The sequence below is a fragment of the Xenopus laevis genome, chromosome 9_10L (assembly GCF_017654675.1).
Source record: "Xenopus laevis strain J_2021 chromosome 9_10L, Xenopus_laevis_v10.1, whole genome shotgun sequence".
Lineage (NCBI taxonomy): Eukaryota > Metazoa > Chordata > Amphibia > Anura > Pipidae > Xenopus > Xenopus laevis.
In genome coordinates, this window is record NC_054387.1 from 118,362,375 (window position 1) to 118,378,609 (window position 16,235).

Below are 16,235 nucleotides of genomic sequence, written 5' to 3' on the forward strand. Positions count from 1 at the left end.
TTCCCATAGTGTTGTCTTGGAATTGTAGTTGGTTCCTACAGGAGCTATAAAACTGATTTTGTATGCAGAAAACTCAACAAGTAGGGGGGTTTTATCTCGGCATCTGGACAGTTGGAAGGTTAGCTCTGGGGGCAAGTATTAAAAACCTCTATAAAAGTGGACACCAGGTTGAAGGAGGAGCTGGAGGAACAGGTGCATCATATGTTGATATGGGATCTGGGACAGTTTATGGACTACCTGAGACCTTAGATATAATCCATGGGGTTTAACAGATGTCCCATGGATTTTATTATATACACATGTGGATATCAAATATATATGAGGATAGACTGGATCCCCTTGGGCCCACTGACATTTTAAGGGATACTGTTGCAGGAAACATTTTTTATAGTCCTGCTATCTATAGCTGGAAAGGGTGGGAGCTACACCATGAGTTGAATGCAGAGGACCTCTTGTATTTGTCTATATGTGTTTTGCGGTCACAGTCTCATTGCATCCCCGATAAATGGTTTCAAAAAGTAGCAACGAGCACAATGTTCCCTTATTTGTTATAGTTTATACAGGAGCAATGGCCAGCTCCATGTTGTAACTCCCACCCTTAAAAGAGCTGTTTTGGAGTTTTAACCTTGAAAGCAGCAAGTAAGTTGCAGGTAAAACTTAGTCCCTGTGTAAAATGTAAAATGAAGAATAGAATTCTTAATGTATGAGATGCAATTTGAGTGTAGGACTGGCCACACCGGGGATGACTTTGATGAAGTTGGTCAGCTTAAATATATTGCAATATATGGACAAACAATCCCTGTTTTGTTTAAAGGGTAAGGCATTTTTAGTAGCTTAAGGCACAAAATGTCCCAATGTCCTAAATATATTGATAATGGGTTGAGTTCAGAGGACCTCTTGGACCAATATAAAAAAATACATTTGTTCAAGAATAAAATGTTAAATAGTAGTGTGAATTATTTGCAGTGTAAACAGTATAATTAAGAAACAAAAAGTAAACCATAAAAATCATGACAGAATCCCTTTAAGGCCAACCCAAAAGTCTATTAGAAACAGAAATAGCTAAAATAAACAAGTGTTACTGAAGCCTGGAGAGATGGAGAAGCTGGGGACCAATAGGCACATACTCTTCTATATGGCTTTGTTACATACTATAAAGATAAATCTGCTGGAACACAACCTCATGGACTATGATAATAAACCCAACACAATTATTGTATCCAGCCATGGAATCCAGCCAACTTCTAATGGCACGCAGGCCAAAAAAGCCACCAAATCTAGCCACACTGTAACATCAGTTACAGTGATCCCCAACCAGTAGCTCATGAGCAACATTTGGTCCCCAACCCCTTGGATGTTGCTCCCAGTAGCCTCAAAGCAGGAGCTTATTTTTGAATTCCAGGCTTGGAGGCAAGTTTTAGTTGTATAAAACCCAGATGTACTGCCAAACAGAGTCTCCTGTAGGCTGCAAGTCCACATAGGGCACACCAATAGCCAATCACAGCCCTTATTTAGCACCTCCAAGAACATTTTTCATGCTTGTGTTGCTCTCCAACTCTTTTTACATTTGAATGTTGCTCACGGTTGAAAAAGGTTGAGGACCCCTGAATAAGAGTATAAACTCTAGGCTTGGCCATATGTCCAAATACCACAATCCCCTGACATTCTGCCCCCCCCCCCAGCGATGGAACCCAATGGCATGGGGGCTCCTCAGTTCTACTGACAGATTAAGGACTCTCATGACCTGAATAAATACTAGTCTTTCACATTCTATCTATTCATTCCTGCAGGTGCCTTGGAGACAAATTCTGCAGCACGTCTCATTATACATTATCTTCTCACTCCAACAGTGACCTGATGTGATTGGCTGGGCACCACCTAAGGCACTTTTGAGGGGATTCTGCACTGCGGTACAACAGGTCACTTGGTTAAATGGTAACCACTACAGCTAAATATTTCTTTCTATTCATACTGTCAGGGTAATTAAGCCCTAAAAACCAAACAGCAGTTGGAATTCCAAGCCTGAGAGGTGCATCAAAAATGTAAATGTTAAAAAATCGAAATAAAATGACGACTAATTGCAGATTGTTTTAGAATACTGCTACATTATACTCAGAGACGTGTTGGATATCAATCTGGGTGATTTGGGCCATGCCTATTCCAGGCCTTGTTCTGCACAAACCCAGCCTTCCCCAACATCCGATTGGTTGCTATGGGTTACTAGACCCGAACTACACTACAGGATTCTTCAGATGGCCACACTCGATTACAGTATCCATATTACAACCATTAGATAATGTACAAATTGACAACATATAGTAATGGGCAAACTAGACAGGCCGTCTAAGCCAGTCAAATGGATTCCAGTGCAACTACAGCAACATACAATTTGAGTTTGGTTCAGGTCACGTGTACAGATGTTCATTTTTGGTCAACCATTCCTGTTCCACAACTAAGTTACTGTTAGTTTGCAAATAGTTTGCAAATAACTTTAATGAAAGTTGTCAATATCCGCAACAACTGCGTCCATTTTTGCAAGGCTGCAACCAAGTCTTAGGGGTAAATTTATCAAAGAGTGAAGTTCCGCCACTAGAGTGAAATTCCGCAGCTCTCAATTAATTTCTATGGGATTTTAAAGGGGGGATTTATCAATGGGTGAAAGTGAAAGTTCACCCTTTGATAAATACGTCTATAAAAATCCCATAGAAACGAATGGAGAGTGGCGGAATTTCACTCTAGTGGCGGAACTTCACTATTAACTTCACTCTTTGATAAATATACTCCTTAATTTTTTTTTTTTGTGAAACTTTCCCCAAAGGGAAGCAATAAAAACACATTTGCTGTCAGATGGAGAAACAGCGAAATCCATCAAGGCGACTGAAAGCCACATTATTAGCGCAGTGGGGCCCTTCCAGAGTTGGAAGTCGGCCTCCACTAATTACAGCAGCAAGGTGTTCTGAAGCCGAGTTACAAATTGAGCCAAAAGTTCTTCAAAGACATTTTAAAAAATGATTGATTTCCACATAATATTTTTGGAGGAGGAAGCCTTATACATTATCTTCTCACTCTGACAGTGACCTGATGTGATTGGCTGGGCACCACCTACGGCACTTTTGAGGGGATTCTGCACTGCGGTACAACAGGTAACAACTACATAGCTAAATATTTCTTTCTATTCCTACTGTCAAGATAAGGATGTAGCGTCATCTTATCAATTTGCCAGTCAGAACCTGGCGAAATAGACTTTGTCGAAAGGGATAACATATTGGAAAGTTACCCTTTAATAAATTTGTGGGTTAACTAAATTTTCCTGGTGAAATGGCGGAAAACTGCTCTAACGCTGAGCTTTTTCACTAGCAAATTGTCCTCTTTGCCTTTAAGTAAATTGGCCATGTCCCTGCGAATTGTAAATTGGCAAATTTTTCCTAAAAAAACACGCTTTTACTAAAAATTTGCCCCAATGTCTCCCCAACTTGGGCAGCTCTTGATATTTACTCTACTGGCTGCCCCATCCCACCTATCACCTACTCTTCACCGATATCCCCCATGTGTATAATGGTTGATTGGGCCCTTTTTCTAATGGAAAACCATGAATTATTCGTTCCCATGTCCCTCGTGTTCTCTGGGTGCCAATGGGCTAGTCTACTCTGCACCTTGAAAGTTTGTACAACAGGGGCTAAGGAATAAAGCTGAATAGAGGGGGATGTGATTTGTGAGCTTCCAACAAGTAGGAAGGGCCAAGCCAGACTAGATTTTTATTGGGACCCATGGGCCGCTTGTTATGTGTCTGGATAGAAACCTTTGCAGAATAACTAAAACGTTTACATGTTTAGCTCAGACATTAATGTGCTAAAGTCAATCAGGCACTGCAATATTTCTCTAGATAAAATGGGGTCATTTACACCAGGCAGTCAGCCATTTATTTTTGCACAGAGTGGCTTCCCCTACGAATACAGAGCTGACTGTGGTAAGTAAGGGGTTGGTTGGAGGCATGTAGGCATCACTATACTCTCCCCCTACTTTGAACATTATTTGGATGTGCAAATTAGGGAGCATCAGAATTTTCAGGCCATGTAATGCCACATTTTCTGGCGCTTGGAGCAGGGGAGTACAAGGGCCCTGGCGCACATAGCTGCTCCAATCCGCAAACCCAGGCCGGACTGGCAATTTGTGGGTTCTGGCAAATGCCAGAGGGGCTGCTATAAGGTCCCATAGAAATTCAGTATTTAGTGGGCTGGTGGGGGCTGTTTGGGCCTCTGTGTGGGCTGATTGGGCCTCTGTGTACCTGAAATGCCAGGGCCTAATTTAATTCTCAGTCCGGACCTGCGCAAACCCCCCTCTGCTGCCAGATGATCACACAATTAAAAGAAGAAGAGTGGTGGGAGGGGAGATATGAACGTTATACAGAAAGTTGATTCCACGTCTTCCCCCTGCCCTGGTAAATGTGGGGTCGCTTCCTCTATAGTTACGCCACTGGCTCGAGCAGTATCCAACTTTCCCTGAGGACCAAGTGCTTCTTAAGCAAGCACTAAGGGGCATTGACCTTCAGCTGTGACCCAGATTTGTTCCTGACCCCCGTTTGTTGCCCTTCTTAATCTTCAGCTTGCTTCTTTATCACACAACCTCTGCTGCCTGCCCGACTCTGACCATTTGACCATATCTCTGTCCAAACCTTGGATGCATCTCTGATGGCCTCTGGCTACTCTTCACTACATTGGCTTCCTATTCCAACCTCCACGAATCTACTGAGAACATAGGCAGCAATGCAGCTACGGCGCTACGCGTTTCCCTGGCAACTACAATTTTTTTGCTTTTGCAGACTGCCAACAAGTAACAACCTGTCAAGAACGCCCCTACAGGGATAACTCACACAAAAACACGTTTTCTACTCTAAAAAACAACAATGGCGTTTGAGATTATTTGTTGCGGTTGCTGTTATTTTCAACCTCACAGCCGGCATTATTGATGCCTCCGGACAGGGGAGCACATAGTTATTGAACCTCTAATGAGTAATGAGTCCATTAGTGTCTAATGCTAAATACATAGGGAGGTACTTTATCTCTCTCCCCCTCTCATTCCAGCTGTAATTGTCTAATGATGTTCTGCATAAGCTATTGGTAAATACTAGTAAAGGAATGGCTTAAATAAAGTCATCTCCAATAGCTTGACTGAAGATCCTCCATGAACTAACATGCCCAGCAAGCCCTGCAAGCTAGAAGGTGCCAATTCTACTATTGCACTTGCCATGATGCAGTTGTTACCTGGATGTTGTCAAAAGAACTCTTGTTGGTCACATCATACAGTAAGAGTAAAGCTGGAGAGACACAAGCAAGAAGACAGTGTTGGGCACAAAAGTGTAAAGGGTTGCAAAGATACATATGTATAGTATATAGGACAGGTGATAAACGGGACGTGGGTGTCCCCTTTCCTACACTCTCACTAATTTTCTGGTTATTCAAACATTGCTTGGCCTATGGTTAACATACTGTATGTCTATGTAATATGGCGCTTGTCTACTATGTGGAACCAATGTGGAACCCACAATTCCCTTGTGTATTTGTGAAAGAGCCCCTTTTCTAGTTCACAAATTGGCCAACTATCTAGTTTCTCTTGACTGCGGCACTTACCATGTGCATCTCTGTAGTATGCGTGTGTTACACTCCGGAACCTTTCCTGCCCCGCGGTGTCCCAAATCTGCAGTGAAAGAGAGCAAAGAGTAATAGTCAAAGTGCTGGCAGTGAGGACAAAAGAGACAGGAAGGGGCATAGAGCTCTGGGAATGCCTAATTCTTTTGCTATTATTCTTGAGGGCAATGAGGGTGGAATAGCTTGCACGTATGGCCTACAGCTTACTTCTAAGTGAGTAAAAATTAGAGAAGACAGTGCACACCCGTAAAAATATATAATACGAGGTGCTAATCCAAAGGGAGACTCCCCATGTGGGTCTCCAAATCGCACATATAGAAAATCTGTAAAGGATTGCACACTCAATTTAAAAAAATTAAACCACATATTTATTAATTAAGAAAAGACAAAAAATATACAAAAATAAAAATGAGCACAAATAACAAAAAGACAAAAACTTTCTTTGTCTTTTTGTTATTTGTGCCCCTGAGGAAGACCAATATGGTCAAAACGCATTGGGGTCACTTTTATTTTTGTATATATATATATAAATATGGTTTAACTTTTCTAAATTGAGTGTGCAATCCTTTCCAGATTTTCTATACTTCTAAGTGAGATCTGTACCCCTCCTTCCTGAACTGTAAGTCTGTAGGGCACCTGGTAGCTACCATATGAGTAAAGTTGGCCATACACAATTAGATCTGCTGGCTTGGTGAGTTCACCACTTTCAAGTTGATCTCTGACCAATTGTACCACCCACACACCAATAATCATCTCATGCTGATGCCCAACAAAGACCTGTCAGACATCAAGAAGATTTTTAAAAGTTGAGGCAGATAACTGAACTGTGTCGCCAATAACGACACAGTCTGGAGAGGCCAAGTCCGCATGCTTTTATGGGTCTGGCCACTTTAAGAGTCCACTAAGGGAGATATTTACTTAGGGGCACATTTACTATGGGTTGAATATCGAGGGTTAATTAACTCTTGATATTCGACCATCGAAGTAAAATCCTTCGACTTCGAATATCGAAGGATTTACCGCATTTTGTTTGATCAAAGGAAAAATCGTTCGTCCGAATCGAACGATTCGAATGATTTTCCTTCGATCGAATGATTTTCCTTCGATCAGAAATTACTTAGAAAGCCTATGGGGTAGGTCCCCATAGGCTAACATTGGTGCTCGGTAGGTTTTAGCTGGCGAAGTAGCTAGTCAAAGTTTTTTTAAAGCGACAGTACTTCGACTATCGAATGGTCGAACGATTTTTAGTTCGAACTGTTCATTTCAAAGTATTTTTCATTCTCATCCTGCACTCGAGCTAAGTAAATGTGCCCCTTAGTGTGCATCCATGTTTAATTAGTGATGCCGGACACTGGGGCTGGAAGAGGAGTTCTCTATGCACAATGGAATGGACTTTATAAGAGTAAGGGGAAGGGTGTAAGCTGAAAATTGGGAATGTGCAGAAAGGGGTATGGAGTGGGTAAAGTACCGGGTAGTCAATATACCTTAAAGGAACAGTTCAGTGTAAAAGTAAAAACTGGGTAAATAAATAGACTGTGCAAATAAATAATATTTCTAATATAGTTAGTTAGCCAAAAATGTAATGTATAAAGGCTGGAGTGACTGGATGTCTAACATAATAGCCAGAACACTACTTCCTGCTTTTCAGCTCTCTAACTCTGAGTTAGTCAGCGACTTAAAGGGGGGCTACATGGGACATACCTGTTCAGTGAGTTTGCAATTGATCCTCAGCATTCAGCTCAAATTAAAAAGCAACAGTTATGACCCATGTGCCCCCTCAAGTCTCTGATTGGTTAATGCCTGGTAACCAATCAGTGGAAACCAAGAGAGCTGAAATTCAGGAAGTAGTGTTCTGGCTATTATGTTACTCCAGCCTTTTTTACATTACATTTTTTGGCTAACTATATTAGAAATATTTTTTATTTTACACAGCCTATCTGTTTAGCCAGTTTTTATACTAAACAATTCCTTTAAGAATTTCAGGCTTACACTGATGGGCCAGTGTTTATGCCTAACATAGTGTTTCTCTACTGGCGAATCAGAAACGTATGATATTTACCTACCCCCCCCCCCACTCCTTTCATTGATATGACTGGAAGCCAGGTTAGAAAGCTACCTGTGATATAAGCCAAAATGAACCACCATCCCACTCCCGTTCAATGAAAAGATTCCAGTTCCCAAAGCCACATTTATTTAGAGATCTTACCTGTAGTTTCACTTTGACTCCATCTACATTTAACACCTTGTTCTGGAAAAGAAACACACAGAAAGAAAGAGAATTCCCATGTGAGTATGTGAGTGAGAAGCAGCGTTACCTGGTTACATCTATTCACTGCTAAAATATGCAATGTCCCCTGTCTCAGAACAGATTTACTTACAAAACAGCAGCAATACTCACAATTGCATGCCAGCACTCAAGGGTCCCCAGTCCTTAATAGAAAGCTCCATATGGGGCATGCTTTGCTGGATTCTGGCCAGGGATTTGGTAGGATCAGGGGTGAGTCCTGGTTATAAATGTTCTGATGTTTTGATATTGAAGTTGAGTGGTATGCAAGGATCTAAATCTTGGTTGGATTAATGATACACAAATAAGAAAACTATGCCCGCCTAGTCTGCCATTGGGTGAGAAAGAGGCTGAAGGGAAGTTTGGTGGGTGAGATTAGGAGGCACATAGGAATGGCCTGGTGACATTTGGAACTCCATGATTCCTGATAGTAAAAATGATGTCCATTGTAAACCCCTTTTAAAGGTAAAACAGATCTTACACTCAGTTCTCCATCCACTTAACCTTGAAGGGCTCATTTAACATTGCCCAGGTGCAAGTGTAAGAGCCAAATTGTACCCCTTAGTGCCCATGTACCTAGCAGTTTCACCTGGCATTAAGAATCCCACACAAAGTTCAGATGACAGCAAAGACCTTTACTTAACCGTTACCCCTGACTAGGGTTGCCACCTTTTCTGGAAAAAATACCTATATATTTATCTTTTTTCTCTATTAATAACAGGCTGGTAAATACTGGCGGTGGCAACCCTACCACTGACATGGGCTTTCCTGCTTCTTGTGGCCCCTGTATGTCTGATTTACCTCTACTTCTGTGGTATGCCCACATGCCAACCATCACATGCCCTTTCTCCATGGAGCGCTGCCATGGTCTGCACTTGTACTCCTAGAATGGATGTCTAAGGGCTCCACCTAGTTCTGGTTACCCTTTCTCCATTATAGGAGAGTAAAGTGCTTCACCTCAGTTTGCAAATCAAAGAGCTGAAAAAAAGGGGAACTTTGCCCCAGACATAGAAACCCAAGTGATCTGCTTTCTTCATTTAGACTGCTTGTTAGATGTTACTGGGGGTCACCATTCTTTAGCAACGGCCTACTTGTTTGTCGAGAAAGAAGGATGAAATGGAAGGTGCCTGAACAGAGGGATAAGCAATGAAAGGTATGAACTCTTAAGGTCTCCAAAGACATTACAATTATGATCTTTCCTGGAAAAGATCTTTCCATTAAAGATTGTTCGTTTCAATACACACGTGTAGAGCTGAATTGTCAGATATACAGACAGAAACAATAGAATTCTAACTGTATCTGACGATTCAGCACTAACAATGGGCGATGTTAGCCCGATATCCAAGGTTGACTCATCTCACACCATACACACACCGAATATTGCACGAAAATGAGTTTTGTACGATATTATTGGTGCATCTATGGCCATTTTACTGTGCAGTAGTGGATTCCCCAAAAACTCCCCAAAGTAGAGTCCTGCAGCGGCTCGGGTACCCGCAAAAACCTGCGGTACCCTGTGGGTTGCAATTAGAAGTTCCAGGTGTGGGTTTTGCGGGTCGCGGGTCGGGCCGCGGGTCTTCTCAATATAGATATTCACTCCTTTTTTCTGGTCACGGCTACTTCCGATGACGTCACTTCCGGTTTACATTGACAGCACTTCCTGTTTTACTCCTTTTTTCCCTGAACATGTCTACTTCCGATGATGTCACTTCCGGTTTCCAAGGACAGCACTTCCTGATTTTTGATGGTCAGCGGGTCGTGGGTCCGGGTTGCGGATGAGGTACTTGTGGGTAGGATCGGGTAGCGGGTCCAAGCGTGTAAGAATGCGGGTCCGGGTTGCAGGTTGCGGGTTAGGGTCGGTCCAAAAAATGGACCCACGCAGGACTCTACCCCAAAGTCTACATGGAAACTGCTGCAATGAATGAAATGACATAGTTTTACAGACTGCAGCCCCTCGGTATAGCTACCCTAACAAATTATTCGCTGGGAGTTTTCCTTTAGGAGGGGAAACACAGGTTGATGTCAGTGTTAATTCTGCACGTTTCCCCAAGCAGAGGCTTATTTATATGTGATACAAGAAGTAATTAGCACCTCCGCCTTTTACACTCTGTACCTGCACCAGATTTGTTATGTAAAGGACGTGGCTCACAATATAAAAATCTCCTAAGTGATTCATCTCAATTCTAAGTAAGTGGCAGTTCTAATTCTCTAATTAGAACAAATAACCGCCCTAACGTGACCTTAGTGTTGATCCTTCTTAGACAAATGCCATGGGAAATTTCTTCTTTGGAAACCGACATTTGTCTTTACGCAGTGATTGCCAGGCTTCCAGTGTATCTAGATGCAGATCTATAGAATCAACTGTATCTGAAGATAAAGGAACAAGGGATTTCCTCTCTCTAAGATGGGTTTTCATTCTCATTATTTTGCTATATACTTTCTGCATGACCTTTGTAGGGGTTATACTATTCAGGTGGCCTTATTTACCTAGATATCTGTGTTTATATTACAGTAATGGGAGCAGCCATTAACATGACCTCATCCTCAGATGGACAAAAAAAAGAGTGCCCTCTAGTGGCTAAGCTGAATTGGTAAAAAGTCCTGAAAGAAAGTTATCATTTGTATGTCATGTCAAGTAAACCGGCTGACAACTGCAGGCCCCCTGCAAAAGACTACCTTGAACCGCACCCCTGGGGATCCACCAAACAGCAGCTTTTCTGGGCTGAAGGATAGTGTAGTGGAATCAGGTCCTTTACACTGCAACTGCCAACATGGAACATGGCAGTTGAAGCCAGGTTCTTTAGGCTTGAAAAATGCATGCTCTGGTGCCGCCAACCCCATGGAGGTTCACTACATTTTTCAGCCAGGAAAAGGGATAGTTGTTCCTTGGTGAGTGGAGAGGAGGCCTGTGGAGTGAATCTGGTGTTGTTAGTGGTCTTTTGTTCTCCATTAAAATAACCACTAACGTACAATAGTGGGCCCAGGGCAGTGGAAGCCCAGAGGATCTTCAGGTTATGCCATATATTTCCTTTCCCCCCGCCCCTAACCATAACCTTAGTCCCGGACTTTAGTTGCCCTTTTCTCAGGAAGAAACTTCATACAAAACATTGTTTTCTAAATCCATAATCAGTGCGAAGTTCCTTTGCCGTGCTTCAGACTAGGGGGAATTAAATGTATAAACACAGGGATAATTTGTGATTGTTGTTTGTTTAACTGGAAGTCGTTATAAGAGATCTGAGTGGATAAAGTAAAAAAATTCATTAGCAGCCACAGCGTTAAGTGGCAATAGAAAATGTGTTACCATTACTCAGTGCTGGGGACTGAGGCGGCGGGAGACGGAGAGGCCCTTGTACTCTCTCCGCAGGGTGGGAACACTTCCAACGAGGGTGTTTATTGCACCGTGAGGGATATATAGGCCCATTTATCTTGTTCTCAGAAAGCTTCTTTCAGCAAAAAAAAACCAAACAAACGTCACAGCTTTTATTTCCAGGTCCTGGCCGGTGTTATGGTTAAAAAAATATAATATGAACTTGGTGGAATAAGAACAGAAAGGAACACTGTTGCCATGAACAGTTTGCTGTACCTGTGCTGACAATGGATTAGGAGATTGGGAGATTTGTTGCGGGTCTATCCATTTCACAATACCATGATTAAGATACCGCAATTTACATTCATTTTCTTTTTGTTTCAGAGCTATTAATGTTTTTATAAACTACTCATACAGGAGTCCCCAACCATGAGCCAAATTCAAATGTAAAAAGAGTAGGAGAGCAACACAAGCATGTAAAATGTTCCCGGGGCTGCCAACCAAGGACTGTGATTGGTTAGTAGCTTTATGTGGACTGGCAGCCTACAGGAGGATCTGTTTGGTAGAACAAACACTGTAAATCTCCAATATTGTGCTCTCCCAGAAACTTCCCAGAGATCACTGACTTCATCAGTGGCTTTATTCAGGCACACATAGGGGCAAATTCACTTCGCTCACAGCGCAAGGCGTAGATTCGCCAGTACAACGCTAATTCACTAAAATCCAAAGTTGCATCCAGGGAGCCGAACGTTGCGCTAGCAAATAATGAAATCGGGAATGGAAACTCCAACGCAGGAACTGTGCTGCTACTTTCTTTATTAACACGACATGTTTTGAGCTGTCGTGTTAATAAAGAAAGTAGCAGAACGGTTCCTGCGTTAGTATCTATTCCCGATTTCATTAATTGTTATTGCAACTTTACTTTATCTTAGGACATAAATTTTGGGAACTGGATATCGGATTCCTTAAGATATACCACAACCTGGTCCACCAATTCCTGTATTATGAATTTGTGCTAGCGTTACTGCGCCAAGCGAAGCGAAGATGCGCTAGCGTTGGCTAATTTGCATTCAGCGGGAAGTTAAAGTTGAATGGACGTATATGTTGCAGCAAATACATTACACTACACAAGTCCGGGAAACCTTAATAAAATAAAATAAAGGTGTTATATTGCCCTACACATGAGCCCAGTGTATAGTTTATGTGCCATATGTTAGGAAATGTAGGGGGAAGCCAGTTACCCCAAAAAAAATTGTACTATTTTTCAGCCTATCACAATGAAAAAGGAAGACGCTTTTTGGGACTTTTTCAACTACTTTTTTAGGAACTCCTATCTACTCTATTGCACTTCGCCTGGTCTGAGGTGGCGAAGGTTAGTCTGGCGCAAGTAAAATCCGCATCTTAGTGAATTTGCATAGTTTCGTCCATTCGCCAGTGCGCAGATTTGCCAGGCGTTAGGGAGCGAAGTACCGCTAGAGTCTTTCTCCTTCGCTATTTTTCGCTAATAACTCAAAAAACACAAATTAAAACAATTGCATTATGTCTCGGAATATAATTCAAAGGGTCATTCAAGGGGTCAGAGAGCAACATGAGCCACTGGTTGGGGATCACTGTTCTAATATAATACATTTTGTAACAACACCACCACCTATTGGTCATAACTTTCTGATGGAAAACAGAGAGATGATCTGAGGTTGCTTTGTTCAGGAAGGAGATAAGAAAAGGCATCAGAAGCTTCTGATCTGTTTCTGGAGCAGAGCATCCTCAGAACACTTCTCTGCTTTAAGGCAGAGACACACGTGGAGATTTGGTGAGATTAGTCGCCCAGCGACAAATCGCCTCTTCTTCGGGCGACTAATCTCCCTGAACTGGCTAGATTGTAAATCGCCGGCGTGATGGCACGCGGAGTGCTTTGTTTTTCGAAGTTTCCTTGTGAGATGGACACTGTGCTTGTGTTTTTAGGGGGAACATAGAACAGCCAGTTAGGGTGGGATTTGAGGAGGAAGCTTATTTGATGCCCAAGATACTCTTGGAAGTCTCTAAAGCTTGTTTAGGGTTAGGTTTTGAATGTACACTTAAGCTTGTAACCCTGAAACCCAGAAATAACATAGGGGGCCCCTGACCAAATATTGGATCTGTGAGGGGGCTTAAATTAAAAAAATCAAAACACCACTTGACTGTAGGATTGATTGATGTCCCAGTGGCAGATATTACACATCATCCAATTATTAGTGGTAGATCAGCCAAAGCTTGAGTTGCTTGTCATTGTTCTCCAGGTAAATGGCTAAAACCGGATCAGGTATCATCTAATAACTATAGGTGCCCCATAATATATTTTGGGGCTCATTATCCCTTTGAAGTGTTGAATGCAAACTACTAGCCCATAGGTGAAACACTACTTGTCTACAGGATTGACTGATGCCCAATATTATGAATCTTTCACTTAATAGCCAAAGAATGAAAGAACTGCAAAGACTAGAGTTGGGTTGTTTATACTCTATAGATTAAATGATAGAACTGGTTTGGGTATCCTCTAAGACTTATAGGTGCCCTATGATTCATTTTGGGGATGCCATTGCAGGTGGTCAATAGAGAGGGTTAGCCCATACTCTTAACACCTCTAGACTATAAGATTGACTTAAGTCCAATGGCAAATATTATAAATCCTTTGAATAATAGAAGCGTGGTAGACAAAGCCTACAATTAGGTTATCGGTGCTCTATGGATAAAGTGATAGAATTGGGTTGGCCTTTTTTTTTTGGGGGGGTTGGGAATTCTTAGTGCTCACTAGCCATTGCCGTTGGTGAAAGCCAACAAGAAATATATGGAATCATGGAATAAAAACCACTAAGTTTGCTCAGGAGCTGTAACCCATAGAAACCAATTAGCAGATTTTACTGGTCACCTGTTTAAAAGGTCACCAGTAAATCTTTTTGGTTGCCATGCTTCTGGGCAACCATTGTGCCTTTACTACTTATAGGGGATCGAATTTCAGTGAAAGACCAGTTACTGATACAAGAGATTCTTTTATTCCCTAAATCTGCACCAGTGTGGTACAACTGAAGACTAGGGATGTACCAATTCCAGGATTCTGTTCGGGATTCGGTCTTTTTCAGCAGGATTCAGCCGAGTCCTTCTGCCTGGCCAAACCAAATCCAAATTTGCATATGCTAATTAGGGGCAGGGAGGGAAACTGCATGACTTTTTTTTTTTACAAAACAAGGAAGTAAAAAGATTTTTCTCCTCCCCACCCCTAATTTGCATATGCAAATTATGATTCTGTTTGGCCACATCTTTCGCGAAGGATTCGGGCGAATTCAAAATAGTGGATTTGGTGAATCCCTACTGGAGACCCTACGGACAACCATGCTGTTTCATTTTTAGTCCCTCCTAGGCCACAAGGGTTCCACTGATTTATTTCTACAACATCCTCGGTACTCTTAATAAATCTACACACAAAAAACAACCTTTAAGGGCACGGTGGACATAACGTCGCTTATGAACAGGAAATGACAAATGTCATAATTAAAAGAGCACGAAAGGCCATAAGAAATCTGTAGCCTGTTCTGCTGTCAAATTAGGTGGAAGAGCAATATGACTTCCGCCAGCAGCATAAAACACGAGCTGCTAAGTAAAATGCAATAACACAGTCAAGTAAACATGACCTGTTTACCAGCTAAATAATTATTACAATTAAGCTTTCAAGATGAGGCAAAACCCCGCCTGCTGTGCAGCCTCCCTTGTCTATATTATATCAGCCAGGAACCATGTTCCCTCAAAGTGGCCACCAGCCAATTGTGCTTCAGCTCTAAATCACAGTGCCGCACATCTCCCTCATCTGATTGTGGGTTGCAAGCCATTAAGTCTTGCAACACAAATTGGCACAGACAAATCAAGGTGGATAGAGGAACGCTTAGCATAAAGGCTTGTCCTGAGATGTTTTTGTGCTCATTTGCTTCTCATCAATAAGAGCCCTCGCGTGTGCGTTTGTTTTGTGAGCTGTGACGGATAGAGGGACGTGATTGGGACAGTGGCCAAATCGAGAGCTACTAATGCCAATTCAATAGAACAGATCAATGAATCAATGTGAATGTTCTTATTTATCTCAAGCACCTCCAGCAGTTCCTTTATGCGCCTATGTTTCACAAGCAGCAAGTAGCTAAGTCAGGAGCTTGGGAACTGATCCGTCTCTCGCGCCAGGCCCAGAAACACAATCTTCAGAGTATTCCGTGGGTACAGAGAGGATTCGATTTGTGGTGGAACAGGAAGGGCTTTATAACATTGCATCAGCTGGCATTCTTTTTTTTACCATTTTTAAGGACTTGGAAAAAAGAATTATTATTTTTACCTGTACACCTTATTTAAAGGGGAAGTAAAGTCTAAAATAGAATAAGGCTAGAAATGCTGTATTTTGTATACTAAACATAAACATGAACTTACTGCACCACAAGCCTAATCAAACAAATGATTCATGCTTTCAAAGTTGGCCACAGTGGGTCACCATCTTGTAACTTTGTTATACATCTTTGCACATGCTCAGTGTGGTCTGGGCTGCTTAGGGATCGTCGTAAATTATCAAAGCAGCACAGCAAGACTGATTAATAATCAGAATATACAGACTGCACTGGGTCCTGTGTTGTCAAGTAATTTATAGTTTTTGTATTGTTTAATACAAATTTTCTCCAACTTGCAGTACCATTGGCTGCAAAATAATCCTCGAAATAGAATCCCCGTTTATCTGTTTAAATCTGGCTCCATGATCTTTGTCCCTGCAGCAGGAGTTGGAAACAGTAAAGGGGATGTAAAGGCAAAAATAAAATCCAATACAAATCTCTACACAGTTGCCGACTGACCTACAGGGAAACAAACAAAGCTGCTTGAGTTCTGCATGGCTGGGAAGTAAGTCTGGGGCTCCCCCTACTGTTCATAGGTAGGATTGTTTCCCTGCAGAGCAGTTAGGGACAGTCTGACAATTCCTATCCACAGCAGTAAATGAAGG

At 42.0% G+C, this 16,235-nt stretch overlaps 1 protein-coding gene across 2 annotated transcripts in view; it reads right to left on the reverse strand.

Annotated features, from left to right (window-relative positions):
* Positions 1 to 16,235, reverse strand: part of LOC108701655 (ras-related protein Rab-26-like) — a 157,765-nt gene that overhangs the window by 20,099 nt on the left and 121,431 nt on the right. For both annotated transcript variants that reach the window (XM_018236579.2, XM_018236578.2), the window contains exons 4-6: positions 7,852 to 7,893; positions 5,628 to 5,694; positions 5,262 to 5,314 (exon numbers count right to left, since the gene is read on the reverse strand). In XM_018236579.2, coding sequence (XP_018092068.1) covers positions 5,262 to 5,314; positions 5,628 to 5,694; positions 7,852 to 7,893 — 162 coding nt within the window. The remainder of the gene's footprint in view (positions 1 to 5,261; positions 5,315 to 5,627; positions 5,695 to 7,851; positions 7,894 to 16,235) is intronic.